General features: G+C 45.1%; 1 protein-coding gene across 1 annotated transcript in view; it reads left to right on the forward strand.

Moving 5' to 3' along the window:
* PUDP (pseudouridine 5'-phosphatase) overlaps window positions 1-20,031 on the forward strand; it is a 497,963-nt gene that overhangs the window by 251,696 nt on the left and 226,236 nt on the right. Inside the window, exon 3 of the mRNA XM_063955508.1 lies at window positions 8,775-9,004. Within this exon, the coding sequence (XP_063811578.1) occupies window positions 8,775-9,004 (230 nt within the window). The remainder of the gene's footprint in view (window positions 1-8,774; window positions 9,005-20,031) is intronic.

Consider the following 20,031-nt stretch of genomic DNA (forward strand, 5'->3'; position numbering starts at 1 on the left):
GGAAACATCCCCGAGGGTGGACAAGGCGCTAACACGCTTATCTAAAAGGGTGGCACTGCCGTCTCAGGATACGGCCGCCCTAAAGGATCCTGCGGATAGAAAGCAGGAAGCTATCCTGAAGTCTGTGTATACACACTCTGGTACTCTACTGAGACCTGCTATTGCTTCAGCCTGGATATGTAGTGCTTCAGCAGCATGGACTGATACCCTGTCAGACAACATTGATTCCCTCGACAGGGATACTATTTTGCTAACCATCGAACATATAAAAGATGTCGTCTTATATATGCGGGATGCACAGAGGGACATTTGCCTGCTGGCATCTAGAATTAATGCAATGTCCATTTCTGCCAGGAGAGTATTATGGACTCGGCAGTGGACAGGTGATGCTGATTCTAAAAAAACACATGGAGGTTTTGCCTTATAAAGGTGAGGAACTATTTGGGGACGGTCTCTCGGACCTCGTATCCACAGCAACTGCTGGGAAGTCGACTTTTTTGCCTCAGGTTCCCTCACAGCCTAAGAAAGCACCATATTATCAAATGCAGTCCTTTCGGCCTCAGAAAGGCAAGCGGGTCAGAGGAGCATCCTTTCTGGCCAGAGGCAAGGGTAGAGGAAAGAAGCTGCACCAGGCAGCCAGTTCCCAGGAACAAAAATCCTTCCCTGCTTCCACTAAGTCCACCGCATGACGTTGGGGCTCCACAGGCGGAGCCAGGTGCGGTGGGGGCGCATCTCCGAAACTTCAGCAACCAGTGGGTTCGCTCACAAGTGGATCTATGGGCTGTACAAATTGTATCTCAGGGATACAAGCTGGAGTTCGAGGCGACTCCCCCTCGCCGTTACCTCAAATCAGCCTTGCCAGCTGCTCCCAGGGAAAGGGAGGTAGTACTGGCGGCAATTCACAAGCTGTACCTCCAGCAGGTGATAATCAAGGTCCCCCTCCTTCAACAGGGCAGGGATTACTATTCCACAATGTTTGTGGTACCGAAACCGGACGGTTCGGTGAGACCCATCCTGAATTTAAACTCCTTGAACACTTATATTAAGAAGTTCAAGTTCAAAATGGAATCGCTCAGGGCGGTTATTGCAAGCCTGGAAGAGGGGGATTTTATGGTGTCGCTGGACATCAAGGATGCTTACTTGCATGTCCCCATTTTCCCACCTCACCAGGAGTACCTCAGGTTTGTGGTACAGAACTGTCATTACCAATTCCAGACGTTGCCGTTTGGTCTCTCCACGGCTCCGAGAATATTTACTAAGGTAATGGCCGAAATGATGATACTCCTTCTAAGAAAGGGAGTTATAATTATCCCGTACTTGGACGATCTCCTCATAAAGGCGAGGTCCAAAGAGCAGTTGTTGGTCAGCGTAACACTCTCTCAGGAAGTGTTGCAACAGCACGGCTGGATTCTGAATATCCCAAAGTCGCAGCTGATCTCTACGACGCGTCTGCTTTTCCTTGGAATGATTCTGGACACAGAACAGAAGAAGGTGTTTCTCCCAGTGGAGAAGGCCCAGGAATTGTCATCTCTGGTCAGGGACCTCCTGAAACCAAAACAGGTGTCGGTGCATCACTGCACGCGAGTCCTGGGAAAGATGGTGGCTTCTTACGAAGCAATTCCCTTCGGCAGGTTCCATGCAAGGATCTTTCAGTGGGATCTGTTGGACAAATGGTCTGGATCACATCTTCAGATGCATCGGTTGATCACCCTGTCCCCAAGGGCCAGGGTGTCTCTGCTGTGGTGGCTGCAGAGTGCTCATCTTCTCGAGGGACGCAGGTTCGGCATACAGGATTGGATCCTGGTGACCACGGATGCAAGCCTCCGAGGATGGGGGGCAGTCACTCAGGGAAGAAACTTCCAAGGACAGTGGTCAAGTCTGGAGACTTCTCTACACATAAATATATTGGAACTAAGGGCCATCTACAATGCCCTGAGTCAAGCAGAGCCCCTGCTTCAGAACCAATCTGTACTGATTCAGTCAGACAACATCACGGCGGTCGCCCATGTAAACCGCCAGGGCGGCACAAGAAGCAGGATGGCAATGGCAGAAGCCACAAGGATTCTACGATGGGCGGAGATAGCACTGTCAGCAGTGTTCATTCCGGGAGTGGACAACTGGGAAGCAGACTTCCCCAGTAGGCACGACCTCCACCCGGGAGAGTAGGGACTTCATCAAGAAGTCTTCACACAGATTGTAAACCGTTGGGAACTGCCACAGGTGGACATGATGGCGTCCCGCCTCAACAAAAAGCTAAAAAAATATTGCGCCAGGTCACGGGACCCTCAGGCGATAGCTGTGGACGCACTAGTGACACCGTGGGTTTACCAGTCGGTTTATGTGTTCCCTCCTTTTCCTCTCATACTCAAGGTACTGAGGATAGTAAGAAAGAAAGGAGTAAGAACTATACTCATCGTTCCGGATTGGCCAAGAAGAACTTGGTACCCAGAACTACAAGAAATGATCTCAGAGGACCCATGGCCTCTGCCTCTCAGACAGGACCTGTTAGAGCAGGGGCCCTGTCTGTTCCAAGACTTACCGCGGCTGCGTTTGACGGCATGGCGGTTGAACGCCGGATCCTAGCGGAAAAGGGCATTCCGGATGAAGTTATTCCTACGCTGATAAAGGCTAAGAAAGACGTGACAGCAAAACATTATCACCGTATATGGCGAAAATATGTTGCTTGGTGTGAGGCCAGGAAGGCCCCTACAGAGGAATTCCAGCTGGGTCGATTCCTGCACTTCCTACAGTCAGGAGTGACTATGGGCCTACAATTAGGATCCATAAAGGTCCAGATTTCGGCCCTATCTATTTTCTTTAAAAAAGAACTGGCTTCACTGCCTGAAGTTCAGACGTTTGTTAAGGGAGTGCTGCATATGCAGCCCCCTTTTGTGCCTCCAGTGTCACCTTGGGATCTTAACGTTGTGTTGGATTTCCTGAAATCACACTGGTTTGAGCCACTTAAGACCGTGGAGCTAAAGTATCTCACGTGGAAGGTGGTCATGCTGTTGGCCTTGGCTTCAGCTAGGCGTGTGTCAGAATTGGCGGCTTTGTCATGTAAAAGCCCGTATCTGATCTTCCATATGGACAGGGCAGAATTGAGCACTCGTCCCCAATTTCTCCCAAAGGTGGTATCAGCGTTTCATTTGAACCAACCTATTGTGGTGCCTGCGGCTACTCGGGACTTGGAGGCTTCCAAGTTGCTGGACGTAGTCAGGGCTTTGAAAATCTATGTAGCCAGGACGGCTGGAGTCAGGAAAACTGACTCGCTGTTTATCCTGCATGCACCCAACAAACTGGGTGCTCCGGCTTTAAAGCAAACTATTGCGCGCTGGATCTGTAACACAATTCAGCAAGCTCATTCTGCGGCAGGGTTACCGCATCCTAAATCAGTAAAAGCCCATTCCACAAGGAAGGTGGGCTCTTCTTGGGTGGCTGCCCGAGGGGTCTCGGCTTTACAGCTTTGCCGAGCTGCTACTTGGTCGGGTTCAAACACATTTGCTAAGTTCTACAAGTTTGATACCCTGGCTGAGGAGGACCTTGCCTTTGCTCATTCGGTGCTGCAGAGTCATCCGCACTCTCCCGCCCGTTTGGGAGCTTTGGTATAATCCCCATGGTCCTTACGGAGTTCCCAGCATCCACTAGGATGTCAGAGAAAATAAGAATTTACTCACCGGTAATTCTATTTCTCGTAGTCCGTAGTGGATGCTAGGCGCCTGTCCCAAGTGCGGACTATCTGCAATACATGTATATAGTTATTGCTTAACTAAAGGGTTATTGTTATGAGCCATCTGTTACTGAGGCTCAGTTGTTGTTCATACTGTTAACTGGGTATGGTTATCACAAGTTGTACAGTGTGCTTGGTGTGGCTGGTATGAGTCTTACCCTGGATTCCAAATCCTTTCCTTGTTGTGTCAGCTCTTCCGGGCACAGTTTCCTTAACTGAGGTCTGGAGGAGGGGCATAGAGGGAGGAGCCAGTGCACACCAGATAGTACCTAATCTTTCTTTTAGAGTGCCCAGTCTCCTGCGGAGCCCGTCTATTCCCCATGGTCCTTACGGAGTTCCCAGCATCCACTACGGACTACGAGAAATAGAATTACCGGTGAGTAAATTCTTATTTTTTAGACCTTTGTAGCAGTAAAATATTAATAAATGTATCAAAATAAGACCTATAAAATTGCCCTATTGTTTGCAGGCAAACTGGATACAATTAGCTTCTTTGTTTCATTGTGTTCTTAGACAGTGGGGTAAATTTACTAACATTCGTATTTTCCCGTTTCAGGTCAAAGTTCAATCACGAATGACATCGAAAGTGTAAAACTGCAACTTTTTGAATGTATTACGACTAATTTACTAAGCTGCCGTATTTTGCCTTTTCGGGTTTTACGATGTCGATGTCATTCGGGGTTTTTTTTCAGTTTTTAACGGCAGTGATTAGCAAAACACTGCCGACTTTTTAAAAATAAATCTCGGCCGGATCTGTGTGATCCGTGCTGGGGTTCATTTTTATTTTTTTATTTTTTTTTATTAAACAGTGTAAAATCATTAAAAAAAATGGCGTGGGGTCCCCCCTCCTAAGCATAACCAGCCTCGGGCTCTTTGAGCCGATCCTGGTTGCAGAAATATTGGGAAAAAAATGACAGGGGTTCCCCCATATTTAAGCAACCAGCATCGGGCTCTGCGCCTGGTCCTGGTTCCAAAAATACGGGGGACAAAAAGAGTAGGGGTCCCCCGTATTTTTAAAACCAGCACCGGGCTCCACTAGCTGGACAGATAATGCCACAGCCGGGGGTCACTTTTATATAGTGCCCTGCGGCCGTGGCATCAAAAATCCAACTAGTCACCCCTGGCCGGGGTACCCTGGGGGAGTGGGGAACCCTTCAATCAAGGGTTCCCCCCCCCCAGCCACCCAAGGGCCAGGGGTGAAGCCCGAGGCTGTCCCCCCCATCCAATGGGCTGCGGATGGGGGGGCTGATAGCCTTTTGTGATAATGAAAAGATATTGTTTTTAGTAGCAGTACTACAAGGCCCAGCAAGCCTCCCCCGCATGCTGGTACTTGGAGAACCACAAGTACCAGCATGCGGCGGAAAAATGGGCCCGCTGGTACCTGTAGTACTACTACTAAAAAAATACCCAAAAAAAGACAATACACACACACCTTGAAAGTAAAGTTTTATTACATCCATCCACACAAACATACATACATACTTACCTTATGTTCACACGAGGGTCTGTCCTCTTCTCCAGTAGAATCCAAGGGGTACCTGTTGAATAAATTCTACTCACCAGATCCAGGGTCCCAGGCTCCTCGTAGCATCCATTTGTAATCCACGTACTTGAATAAAATAACAAAACGGATACCCGAGCCACGAACTGAAAGGGGCCCCATGTTTTCACATGGGACTCCTTTCCCCGAATGCCAGAAACCCACTCTGACTTCTGTCTAAGTGGGTTTCTTCAGCCAATCAGGGAGCGCCACGTTGTAGCACTCTCCTGATCGGCTGTGTGCTCCTGTACTGAGTGACAGGCGGCACACGGCAGTGTTACAATGTAGCGCCTATGCGCTCCTTTGTAACCAATGGTGTGAACTTTCTGCTCAGCTGTGACGTCACTTTAGGTCAACCGCAGGGCAGAAAGTTCCCACCATTGTTTACAATGGAGCGCATAGGCGCTACATTGTAACACTGCCGTGTGCCGCCTGTCAGTCAGTACAGGAGCACACAGCCGATCAGGAGAGTGCTACAACGTGGCGCTCCCTGATTGGCTGAAGAAACCCACTTAGACAGAAGTCAGAGTGGGTTTCTGGCATTCGGGGGAAAGGAGTCCCATGTGAAAACATGGGTCCCCTTTCAGTTCGTGGCTCGGCTCTCCGTTTTGTTATTTTATTCAAGTACCTGGATTACAAATGGTTGCCCCGCGGACCCTGGGACCCTGGATCTGGTGAGTAGAATTTATTCAACAGGTACCCCTTGGATTCTACTGGAGAAGAGGACCGACCTGCGTGTGAACATAAGGTAAGTATGTATGTATGTTTGTGTGCATGTATGTAATAAATCTTTACTTTCACGGTGTGTGTGTCTTGTCTTTTTTTGGGTATTTTTTTAGTAATAGTACTACAGGTACCAGCGGGCCCGTTTTTCCGCCGCATGCTGGTACTTGTGGTTCTCCAAGTACCAGCATGCGGGGGAGGCTTGCTGGGCCTTGTAGTACTGCTACTAAAAACAATATCTTTTCATTATCACAAAAGGCTATCAGCCCCCCCATCCGCAGCCCATTGGATGGGGGGGGACAGCCTCGGGCTTCACCCCTGGCCCTTGGGTGGCTGGGGGGGGGACCCCTTGATTGAAGGGGTCCCCACTCCCCCAGGGTACCCCGGCCAGGGGTGACTAGTTGGATATTTGATGCCACGGCCGCAGGGCACTATATAAAAGTGACCCCCGGCTGTGGCATTATCTGTCCAGCTAGTGGAGCCCGGTGCTGGTTTTAAAAATACGGGGGACCCCTACTCTTTTTGTTCCCCGTATTTTTGGAACCAGGACCAGGCGCAGAGCCCGATGCTGGTTGCTTAAATATGGGGGAACCCCTGTCAATTTTTTCACCATATTTCTGCAACCAGGATCGGCTCAAAGAGCCCGAGGCTGGTTATGCTTAGGAGGGGGGACCCCACGCAATTTTTTTTTAATAAAATAACCACTTTCCCACCCCTTCCCACTGATATACATGCACGGATCTCATGGATCCCTGCATGTCTATACAATCACGGATTAAAAAAGCAGGTCTGTTTTTTTTTAGCACTTTTTTACGAGTTGTAATTTTTCACGGCAGTGGTTTTTTTTTTTTTTTGCTTTGCACTTCTTAGTAAATTACCGAGATTCATACTTAAACAGCCGCGTTTTGACCGATGGTGTATTCATTTGTATTTTTTTTGTTGGACTTCCATAAAATTACGAATGCCCTCATCACTGCCGTGATTATTGCTTAGTAAATTACCGAGATGACACTTTGATGAAAAAACGGCATCTCGGTCAAAATCGGGACCTTAGTAAATTTACCCCAATGTATCAATGTCTGAGTGAGAATGCAATGAAACAAAGAAGCTAACAATTTTGCCTGCGATAGGGCAATTTTATAGGTCATATCCTGTGAGCAGGAATCAGTTTGCAGTGTCGGGGACTATGGACATTTTTACACCGGACAGCACATCCTCTGCAAGCCACTACAGAGGACTGATGATGGAACACAAGAAGTGCTAGGACTTTTTCTGTTTGTGTTTTTATTTTTCTGTTTGTACCTGTGTGACCAGGCCCAAGCCTCAATATACTCTGCACAGTATCTTTTACCAGTAAAGATGCTGTGTTGTAACTGGAATACCTGCCTGCGTGTCATTATTTTAAATACCCGTGTTACACTATGTGTGTGTGTATATATATATATATATATATATATATATATATATATATATACAGGTTGAGTATCCTATATCCAAATATTCCGAAATACGGAATATTCAGAAATACAGACTTTTTTGAGTGAGAGTGAGATAGTGAAACCTTTGTTTTTTGATGGCTCAATGTACACAAACTTTGTTTAATACACAAAGTTATTAAAAATATTGTATTAAATGACCTTCAGGCTGTGTGTAAAAGGTGTATATGAAACATAAATGAATTGTGTGAATGTACACACACTTTGTTTAATGCACAAAGTTATAAAAAATATTGGCTAAAATGACCTTCAGGCTGTGTATAAGGTGTAAATGTAACATAAATGCATTCTGTGCTTAGATTTAGGTCCCATCACCATGATATCTCATTATGGTATGCAATTATTCCAAAATACGGAAAAATCCCATATCCAAAATACCTCTGGTCCCAAGCATTTTGGATAAGGGATACTCAACCTGTATATATACTCAAAAAATGCCCGGCACTCTGAATATGCTTGGAAGATATATATATATAGAAAGCCAACATAAAGGGGCACTCACCAGAACTTTGCACTTAAGTATGCATTAAAATCAATGATTTTTTATCAGAGTAATATCTCAAACAGATAATTCAATTTCGTTCAACGTTTCGATCCCTCCGGATCATCATCAGGAAAATGCAACAAGCACGGTGCTTGTTGCATTTTCCTGATGATGATCCGGAGGGATCGAAACGTCGACCAAAATTGAATTATCTGTTTGAGATATTACCCTGATAAGTATGCATTAAAATCAATGCTTTTTAAGTGCAAAGTTCTGGTGAGTGCCCCGTTATGTTGGCTTTCTATACGTTGAAGTCTGGACTTTTATGCTGGACCTCTTGGGAGTCACCCCAGTCGCTGTTCTACAGTGTTGGTGAGAGTGCGACCACATCTGGAGTTTTATATATATATATGCTAAAGGAGTGCTGCACACAGGAATAGTATATATTGCTACCACAGTAGTGGAATATATATTATATGAAAAGTGCACAAATTGTGTATCTTTCTGAGGTACAAATATAGCACAGATGAGGAGTTACATTAGTTAATTCAACCTGGATGTACATATAATTGTAGTGTGTGTGTGTGTGTGTGTAGTACACGTGGAACAGGTCACAGTCAGCAAATTATTTATTAAGTCATTTCTATTGTTTTGCACATACTCTTCAAATAACTGTCTACAACAAAATCTTTATTTTTACAAAAACTGTCACTTACTGTTATTGTTATCAATTATAACATGAACAAGCTTTATCATGTAATCTTTGCATTTCTCATTTATTTTCCCTTCCCTTCTCTGTCACAGGGGTTGAAAAGTTAATCTACCATCTGAATAAGCACAACATCCCGATAGCTGTTGCCACCAGCTCAGCCAGAGTGACATTTGAAATGAAAACAAGTAGGCACAAAGAATTCTTCAATTTATTCCATCATATTGTGCTAGGAGATGACCCAGATGTGAAAAATGGTAAACCTCAGCCTGATGCTTTTCTTGTATGTGCAAAGAGGTTTAACCCCCCTCCGAGCGCCAGAAAGGTAAGTGTGAAAATCTGTATTACATATGCCATAGTGTAGTGCTAGATGGCAAAATCACACATAAAGTAGTTAAGTTGCTTTTTTTACATTTATTTTGCAGTGCAAGTAATGTTATATGTTGTTGGTTATTCTACAGTAGCTTGCATTAAAATGTAAAGAAATAAACAGAATACTGCAGTAATTACATTTTAGAAAAAATTAATTCATATAAATGACACACAAAATATCTACTTGACTTTGATATAATTTAATCATAGCTCTTGTCTATATGTAAAATATTTCACTTAAATTTGTAAACTGATGGTATCCCTTACTAAGTAGCATTTTGCACACTTAACTAGAATCACTTATGCTTTATCCTGGGTCCACCGGTTATCCACAGGATAACATTGGGATATGAGGAAGCGACATCGGATTGGCACCAAACGATCAAAGCTTTTGGCCTTCCAGAATGCAATGGGCCCGCCCCTATATCCCCGCTTCCTGGCTTCGGCAATTCTGTTTTTGGTTTTTGTGTGCAGGAGCTGAACCATGGTCAATGGGCTGGTTGTTTTTAGCAGCCATAAGCTTTTTACATTTATTTATAGTCTTACTATATTTTATGAGCGATCTTTCTATAAAGCGTCTTATACGTACCTTAGAAAGAGTCACTCCAACAACAGAAAGAGTCACTCCAAGAGTCGTGACAACCCTTACCCACGTGTGCAGTGCTGTTTCGGCGGGCGTCTGTGTAGGATGTACTAGCAAGTCCAGCAGACGTTACCAGACTGTGGCCGGAGCATGGGAAGAATGTAAGGCATCTGTTCCACTTAGTTGGGGGAATGCGAGACACAGCCACACTGTTTCGGGATGGAGACTACTCAACAGTCGCTGATGCGGCTGCCACCTCGGGTGCAACAGCGCTAGGCCTCATGGATCAAAGGCTCCAGGGGTAGTATGAGGCCACGATCCTTAGGGTTGATGTCAGCAGTGGGGAGTAAGACACTCCCTTGGTCGCTCCTCCCTCTAGTTCATGACCAGTTTCTTCAGAGTTTCCCGCCATGAACTGAGTTCTCGCTTCCGTCTGAGACGCTGTGTATCTAAAAGGACCCAGTCGCAGCATAGCAGCTGTATGACTGGTGCATCGGTGTTCACTTGGGCGTCTGTGTTCACGGGGTGATTGTGTACACTAATAGTGTCTGGATCCACTCAGCGTTCACTAACTTATTGATCGATCCTGGAAGCGGGGTGAAGTCTCCCTGTGCCCCACTTTCCTGAGCCGGGTGATACAGCACTAAGGGGGTTATTTCGAGTTGATCGCTCGCTGCCCATTTTCACAGCACAGCGATCAGGTCTCTACTGCGCATGCGTATGCACCACAATGCGCACATGCGTCGTACAGGTACATTGCGGATCATTGCTGAGTGGTGGTTTTAACGAAGAATCCATTTGCACGGGCGATTGCAAAGAGATTGACAGGAAGAGGGCGTTTATGGATGTCAACTGACCATTTTCTGGGAGTGGTAGGGAAAACGCAGGCGTGTCCGGGCGTTTGGAAGGCGGGTGAGTGATGTCAATTCCAGGGCCGGACAGGCTGAAGTGATCTCAAGGGCTGAGTAAGTTCAGACCTACTCAGAAACTGCACAAACTGTTTTAGTAAAGCTCGGCTGCACAGGCATTTGCACACTTGCAAAGCAAAAATACACTCCCCTGTGGGCGGGGACTATGCATTTGCACGGCTGTTAAAAGTAGCTAGCGAGCGATCAACTCGGAATGAGGACCTAAGTCTCTATCTACCTTTGTTATGAATAGTTGTATAAGTGCCTGATGCATATGAGTATGTAAACTGTTGCTGCTGTTATCTTTCACTGGGCGACTGAATACTTCTAAATTCCTATATAAGTTAATGCAGTAATATGTTTCTCCTACACACTTGAAATATATCTGTAGTTGATTATGTGCTCTTATTGTTTATTATACTAATGTATAACCTGTGACTGATTGCGAGTGTGTTCTGACTTTACTATTTTCTGTCAGTTTTCTGTGTGTTCCGATCCTCAATGCTGGTGCAAAACAGGGAGGGATCGGATTGTATGTCACTTTAACAAATTTTAAAGTGATTGAAGTCACAATGTGTATAGTTACCACTGTAAAAGGTGTGTGAATTATTTATCATGTCTAAGAGAGGTAAGGGTGAGGAGGATACATTCGCCACAGCAGCACCGACATTCATGTCATGTTTGTCTTGCAAAGCTGGGTTAACCTCTCAGGATCTGATTCAGAATGGATTATGTGCAAATTGTTTTAGCTTTCACCAAAGCCTCTTGAATAATCCGAATCTGAAGCAGCAGAACCTTTGTTAAAATCTAAGGCATCTGTGTTTAAACATCTCAAAATAGTTAGTACTGAGTTTCCTGGGTCAGAACAGATGACGGAAAATTATGCAAGAGGTTTGGGTTAAACTCAGTAAGAAGTTTAGAATTCCAAGGAAATGGAATTCCCATTATCCTCTTCTGGCTGGGGACTGTTTAAAAATGGAGTTGGCTCCCAAAGTAGATACTCATGTCATCTGATTGGTGTGAAAATCTACATTACCTCTGCCTTCAACATCATTAAATGATGTCACGGATAGGAAAATAGATGGTTTTCTTAAAACAATTTTCTCCTTGTCCAGGGCAATCAGACCATCCATGGCTTCAGTCTGGATGGCAAAAGCAGTGGCAACCTGGGCTGATGCATTGGAGGATGATCTTTCAATGGCATATAGAGAGCAAAAATCCCATATTGCACATATCAAACAGGCAGCTTTTTTTATGGTAGAACCAGCCATGGATATGGGTACAATTGCCTCTCAGGCATCAGCCTCAGCAGTAGCAGCTCGCTACATACATGGAAAGCTGATTCGGAATCCAAGAAGGTTCTGGAGCCTTTTCCTTTTACTGGAGAGATTATTTTTGGTAAAGAATTAAACAGTATTTTGGGAGTCAGAAGCAGACTCCAAGGAAGTGAAGTTTCCTTCCACACACAAATTCAAGCCTAGATTTCCAGCCTTTCGGCCTTTTCGGACTCAAGGAAAAGCAAAAGGAAAGGGTTATGGCAAACAGTCTCAATCTGACAAGTCTGGTAAGACTAAAAAGCATTGGGCTACCAGAGGGTTGGCTTCCAAATCAGAAAATAAGCCATCAGCCTGATGGTGCAGGCCTCCACCTGGGGGACCCCAGGGTGGGAGGCTGACTTCTTCAGTTTGCACAGATCTAGCAGCAGTCTACCACAGATGCCGGGGTGCAAGAAGCAGTATCTCACGGTTATGCATTTGCTTTCAAGAAACACCCTTCTCGAAGGTTTTTTTGTACCAGCCCATCTTCATTGGAAACAAAGGCCAGGACTTTGCAAGAAGAATTTGTTTCAGTCAGGAGTGATAATTCCAGTTCCAATGAGGACAAGGTTTTTATTCCAACCTGTTTCTAGTCCAGAAGCCAAATGAGTCGTTCCAGCCTATACTCAATCTCAAAGTGCTGAACATGTACATTTGGGTGCCTCGGTTTCATATGGAGACTTTACGTTCCATTATTTTGGCCATGGAGCCGGATGATTTTATGGTACCCCTGGATATCCAGGACACTTACCTTCATGTTCCTATAGCACTGTCCCATCAGTGCTATCTCAGGTTTGCTATCCTCCAGCAACATTTTTAGTTTCAGGCACTACCATTTGGACTGGCCACAGCTCACAGAGTGTTCACCAAAATTATGGTGGTAATGGCATCTTATCAGAAGGGGATAAGGATCTTTCCATACCTCGACAATTTATTAATCCTGGCAAAATCTTAAGAATTGCTTCAGTGTCATGTGCGACAGACAATTGCTTGTTTGCAGAGACACGGTTGGCTCATAAATTGGACAAAGTCGTCCCTGGTTTCCATCACATCGGATGACTCACTTGGGGGCTGTGTTGGATTCAAGTTTTCAGAGAGTAATTTTACCTCTTAACAAAATATCCAAAATTCAGTCAAGGATTCAGGAGCTGCTACACAGTCATAAGGTATCCATTCATGCAGCAATGCGTGTAATGGGGTTGATGGTGTCGACATTCAACATGGTGGAGTATGTTCAGTTCCACTCAAGGCCTCTGCAACGTCTGATCCTTTCCAAATGGAATGGTTTTCAACAGACAATAAAAACGCAGACTATGGTCCTTCCTCTGGAAGTAAGGAGGTCATTAGCCTGGTGTCTACAGACATCCCATCTCGACAAAGGTAGACCCTTTTGGATATCAGATTGGGAAATTCTGACAACGGATGCCAGCCTTCAGGGCTGGTGACCAGTGTCAGGAAGGAGTTGCTTCCAGGGGCAGTGAACCAAGGAAGAAAGTTGCCTGCCAATAAATATAATGGAACTTCAAGCCATATATATGGCACTTATTCAAGCAAAGGACATCCTTCAGAGGAAACCAGTCCAAATCTGCTCTGACAATGCAATGGCAGTAGCGTACCTCAATCATCAAGGAGGAACTCACAGCCAAAATGCAAATGCAATGAAGGAGGTAAGTCACACATTAAAGTGGGCAGAACGTCATCCTCCAGCCTTGTCCGCAGTGTTCATTCCAGGAGTCCTAAACTGGGAAGCGGATTTTCTCAGTTGACATGCCATTCATGCAAACAAATGGGCTTTATACCCTGAGGTCTTCCAAATTCTCGTAGACAAGTGGGGGATATCAGAGATAGATCTCATGGTATCCCATCAGAACAACAAAGTTCCCACATACAGGTCAAGAACAAAGGATCCCAAAGTGATCTTTGTGGATGCCCTGTCAGTGAGGTGGGACTTTCAACTGGTCTATGTGTTTCCACCAATCGCCCTGTTACCCAGGGTGATGCGAAAGGCAAAACAAGGAAGAGGCGCCATGATACTAATAGCTCCGGCTTGGCCCAGAAGACATTGGTACACAGATTTGCAGAGGCTGTCGATGGATGTTCCATTCCTACTACCTCCATGTCCAGATCTACTGTCTCAGGGTACTTGCTCGACTGTCTTTGACGGCGTGGCTCTTTAGACTTCCATCCTGAAAGCAAGAGGATTCTCACAACAGGTAATTCAAACAATGCTCAGAGCAAGGAAACATGCCTCAGCTTGCATTTATCACCGAATATGGCAAGCCTATATTCAATGGTGCAGTGACCGGAAATTTGTTCCTAGGTTTTTCAGAGTTTCCAGAGCCCTAGCATTTCTTCAGGCAGAAATGGACAAATGTCTAAGTGTGGCTTCCTTGAGAGTGCAAGTGCCAGCATTGACTGTATGGTTCCAAAAGAAAATTGCTAACCTACAGGATGTGTGCACTTTTTTTTCCAGAGAATGCTGCACAATCAACCTCCTTTTGTACCTCCTACAGTTTTTTGGGACATAAGTTTAGTTCTAAAGGCCATCAAGTTGCCCCATTTGAACCACTAAAATGAGTGGATCTTAAATGGTTGACAGCTAAAGTTCTCTTTCTACTGGCTGTTGCTTCAGCTAGAAGAATTTCAGATTTAGTTGCATTGTTATGTCGCCCTCCTTTTCTGATTTTTTTATCCAGATAAAGTGGTTTTCAGAACCAAATCTGGGTATCTTCCTAAGGTGGTATCTAAATTCCATCTTTACAAAGAAATTGTAGTCCCGGCCTTCCAAGGGCCAAACCTCTCTGCGGGAGATGCATCGTTGGACGTAATCCGTGCTTTAAGTATCTACGTGGATCATAGCAGTGCCATCAGAAAAACAGACGCTCTCTTCATCTCTACGGATTTCACAAGAGAGGATGGCCTGCTGATAAGCAGACACTGGCGAGGTGGCTTCGAATGACGATTTCAGAAGCATATTCTCAGGCTGATTTTCCTGTTCCGGCTGATGTCTCTGCTCACTCTACTCGTAAGGTAGGTCCATCATGGGCAGCACAACGTGGTGCTTAAGCAGAACATGTTTGTAAGGCAGCCACATGGTCTTCCATTAACACATTCATTAGACATTATGCCTTTGATACCTTTGCCTCTCAGGGCGCTGAATTTGGGCAAAGGATTCTCCTGTCCAATCAGGAGCGTTCCCACCACTAAATTGCATTGGGACATCCCAATTTTATCCTGTGGATAACCTGTGGTCCCTGCAGGAGAAATATTTGTTATGGTAGACTTACCGTTGATAACAATATTTCTCCTAAGTCCAAACGGATCCCACCCTGACACACCTGATTTTAGGATCCTTTCACTCACTAACCTCTTCCTTCTTGTACGGAAGGGTGTGCATGTGTGTTCTTCTCAGCCTGACTAGGGGTCTCTATGATGCTCCTGCCTTGAACTTTGGAAAACAACTGAATTGCCTGAGCCAGGAGGTGGGGATATAGGTAAGGGCCCGTTGCATTCTGGGAGGCCGAAAGCTTTGATCGTTTGGTGCCAATCCGCTGTTGCTACCTAATATCCCAATGTTATCCTGTGAACTTAGGAGAAATAGAGTTATCAACGGTAAGTCTACCATAACAAATATTTTCTGGACATAGGTAATATTCATAAGAAGGGTTAAATGGCCACTAACACAATTCTATAAATTGTGTTTTTGCTTTAAAGTGCTCTGTAATATTAATATGCATTATCTTTGCCTTTGAACTTGAATATCAGTTTATTTATGTCAGTCTTAGCATTCCATCTCATTGCTAAACAGGCATGCAAAGGTTATTCCCAAAGTCATGCTGTCGGATTGAATAAAGCCATTACACTTCTTTTAAGAACAATTGAGAAAGTTACTACACTGGGAATCATACAATACATGCCTCTTAGGCCACTCTATATATCACTAGCCAAGATGTCTATTTTGTGTAGGTACTTTGAAACAAAGCAGCTGTACTTAATTTTGTTGTTAAAGGAGCTTCAGGCATCTCAGCATTTGTCATCTGAGTCAAACTGTTGAGTAAACAAAAAGTTTTGCTTGATAGGTTAGATTGCTTATAAAATGGATAATATACACTTTATTTTCTTTTATACACTTTGAAAGAAAATTGTTTTGGTACACTTCCATGCAAATTACTGTGGACATTTAAGTAGCTTTATCATCAAGAAAATCACTATTACCAATGAAGTCAATGTTTTTTTCCACTGGCGATGGGATTTCTTTTTATCACTTTGCCACGGCTGTAATCTAGAGCAGTAAAGGAGAAATGGTGACACCAGTGTGTTGACAATTATGATATTTTGTCTTAAAAGTTGCCTTGATGATAAACTGGTAATAAATTGCTGCAATATTATTTTTTTATGCTATAAGAAGTAGCTACAAATTCATGTATGTTTTGTACTTTTCTTCTTCTTTTACGGTATACATCTCATCACATTCCTGGCAATTTAGTTTATTTTGAAAGTTCTATTCTAGTTGGTGCAAAATAAACTACTTGGGGCCTGATTCAGAGGTGAATGCTAATGGCACTGGCGGTAATGCAGATCTGATCGCAGCAGCAAATTTGTTAGCAGATGGTCAAAACCATGTGCACTACGGGTGGGGGGGGGGGGGGGCAGATATAACATGTGCAGAGAGAGTTAGATTTTGGAATATATGCGGATCGGCGTCTCAGTTTCCGGCATTGTCAATCTGACTTTAAAAAAAAGTCGGATTGACACCGTTGGGAACGGGCCAAACCTGTCGGGTTTGGCCCGGCATTGAATAGAGAGCTATCGGATCCTCTCCGTTGGAATATACCCCATAGACTAAACAATTTGACTCTATACCCCATAGACTAAACAAATGACAATTTACCATACTGTGTAAAAAGTACATGTAGGCTCTTATTGTTTAATAATAATGTAAAAAAAAATATGCTAATAATAATACTCAACCCATATTATTATTATTCCATAACCAAAATGCTTGGGACCAGAAGTGTTTTGGATATTGGATTTTTCCGTATTTTGGAATAATTGCATACCATAATGAGATATCATGGCGTTATCTCCCAAGTCTAAGCACGGAATGTATTTATGTTTCATATACACCTTATGCACGCAGCCTGAAGGTAGTTGTACCCAATATTTCTAATAACTTTGTGCATTAAGCAAAGTTTGTGTACATAAACTCAATCCATTTATGTTTCATATACACCGTATACACACAGCCTGAAGGTCATTTCATACAATATTTTTAATAACTCAACCTGTACCGTATATTATTGTTATTTTCTCTAACGTCCTAGTGGATGCTGGGGACTCCGTCAGGACCATGGGGATTAGCGGCTCCGCAGGAGACAGGGCACAAAAATAAAGCTTTAGGATCAGGTGGTGTGCACTGGCTCCTCCCCCTATGACCCTCCTCCAAGCCTCAGTTAGGTTTTTGTGCCCGTCCGAGCAGGGTGCAATCTAGGTGGCTCTCCTAAAGAGCTGCTTAGAAAAAGTTTTTAGGTTTTTTATTTTCAGTGAGTCCTGCTGGCAACAGGCTCACTGCATCGAGGGACTTAGGGGAGAGAAGTGAACTCACCTGCGTGCAGGATGGATTGGCTTCTTAGGCTACTGGACACCATTAGCTCCAGAGGGATCGAACACAGGCCCAGCCATGGAGTCCGGTCCCGGAGCCGCGCCGCCGACCCCCCTTGCAGATGCCGAAGATTGAAGAGGTCCAGAAACAGGCGGCAGAAGACTTTTCAGTCTTCATGAGGTAGCGCACAGCACTGCAGCTGTGCGCCATTGTTGTCAGCACACTTCACACAGCGGTCACTGAGGGTGCAGGGCGCTGGGGGGGGGCGCCCTGGGCAGCAATGTATAATACCTTTTTTATGGCTAAAAATACATCACATATAGCCCTTGAGGCTATATGGATGTATTTAACCCCTGCCAGATCTCACAAACTCCGGGAGAAGAGCCCGCCGAAATAGGGGGCGGGGCTTATTCTCCTCAGCACACAGCGCCATTTTCCTGCTCAGCTCCGCTGTGAGGAAGGCTCCCAGGACTCTCCCCTGCACTGCACTACAGAAACAGGGTAAAACAGAGAGGGGGGGCACTTTTTTTGGCGATATTACTATATTTAAGCTGCTATAAGGATACAACACTTATATAGGGTTGTTCCCATATATATTATAGCGCTTGGGTGTGTGCTGGCAAACTCTCCCTCTGTCTCCCCAAAGGGCTAGTGGGGTCCTGTCTTCAATAGAGCATTCCCTGTGTGTCTGCTGTGTGTCGGTACGTGTGTGTCGACATGTATGAGGACGATGTTGGTGTGGAGGCAGAGCAATTGCCGGTAATGGTGATGTCACCCCCCAGGTAGTCGACACCGGAATGGATGGCTTTGTTTATGGAATTACGTGATAATGTCAGCACATTACAAAAATCAGTTGACGACATGAGACGGCCGGCAAACCAGTTAGTACCTGCCCAGGCGTCTCAGACACCGTCAGGGGCTGTAAAACGCCCTTTACCTCAGTCGGTCGACACAGACCCAGACACGGACACTGAATCTAGTGTTGACGGTGAAGAAACAAACGTATTTTCCAGTAGGGCCACACGTTATATGATCACGGCAATGAAGGAGACTTTACATATCTCTGATACTGCAAGTACTACAAAAAGGGGTATTATGTGGGGTGTGAAAAAACTACCTGTAGTTTTTCCTGAATCAGAGGAATTGAATGATGTATGTGATGAAGCGTGGGTTAACCCAGATAGAAAAGTGCTAATTTCAAAAAAGTTATTGGCATTATACCCTTTCCCGCCAGAGGTTAGGGCGCGCTGGGAAACACCCCCTAGGGTGGATAAGGCGCTCACACGCTTATCAAAACAAGTGGCGTTACCGTCTCCTGATACGGCCGCCCTCAAGGATCCAGCTGATAGGAGGCTGGAAACTACCTTAAAAAGTATATACACACATACTGGTGTTATACTGCGACCAGCCATCGCCTCAGCCTGGATGTGCAGTGCTGGGGTGGTCTGGTCGGATTCCCTGACTGAAAATATTGATACCCTGGATAGGGACAGTATTTTATTGACTTTAGAGCAATTAAAGGATGCTTTTCTTTATATGCGAGATGCTCAGAGGGATATTTGCACTCTGGCATCGAGAGTAAGTGCGATGTCCATATCTGCCAGAAGAAGTTTATGGACGCGACAGTGGTCAGGTGATGCGGATTCCAAACGGCATATGGAAGTATTGCCGTATAAAGGGGAGGAATTATTTTGCGTCGGTCTATCGGATCTGGTGGCCACGGCAACTGCCGGAAAATCCACCTTTTTACCTCAGACCCCCTCCCAACAGAAAAAGACACCGTCTTTTCAGCCGCAGTCCTTTCGGTCCTATAAGAACAAGCGGGCAAAAGGACAGTCATATCTGCCCCGAGGCAGAGGAAAGGGTAAGAGAGGGCAGCAAGCAGCTCCTTCCCAGGAACAGAAGCCCGCCCCGGGTTCTGCAAAGCCCTCAGCATGACGCTGGGGCTTTACAAGCGGACTCAGGAGCGGTGGGGGGTCGACTCAAGAATTTCAGCGCGCAGTGGGAGTGCTCACAGGTGGACCCCTGGATCCTGCAGGTAGTATCTCAGGGTTACAGGTTGGAATTTGAGAAGTCTCCCCCTCGCCGGTTCCTAAAGTCTGCTTTGCCAACGTCTCCCTCAGACAGGGCGACGGTATTGGAAGCCATTCACAAGCTGTTTTCTCAGCAGGTGATAGTCAAGGTACCCCTCCTACAACAGGAAAAGGGGTATTACTCCACACTATTTGTGGTACCGAAGCCGGACGGCTCGGTAAGACCTATTCTAAATCTGAAATCTTTGAACCTGTACATACAAAAATTCAAGTTCAAGATGGAGTCACTCAGTGCAGTGATAGCGAATCTGTAAGAAGGGGACTTTATGGTGTCCCTGGACATAAAATATGCTTATCTGCATGTCCCAATTTTCCCTTCACATCAAGGGTACCTCAGGTTCGTGGTGCAAAACTGTCATTATCAGTTTCAGACGCTGCCGTTTGGATTGTCCACGGCACCTCGGGTCTTTACCAAGGTAATGGCCGAAATGATGATTCTTCTGCGAAGAAGAGGCGTATTAATTTACCCTTACTTGGA

This window comes from Pseudophryne corroboree, chromosome 2 (assembly GCF_028390025.1).
Source record: "Pseudophryne corroboree isolate aPseCor3 chromosome 2, aPseCor3.hap2, whole genome shotgun sequence".
NCBI classification, from domain to species: Eukaryota; Metazoa; Chordata; class Amphibia; order Anura; family Myobatrachidae; genus Pseudophryne; species Pseudophryne corroboree.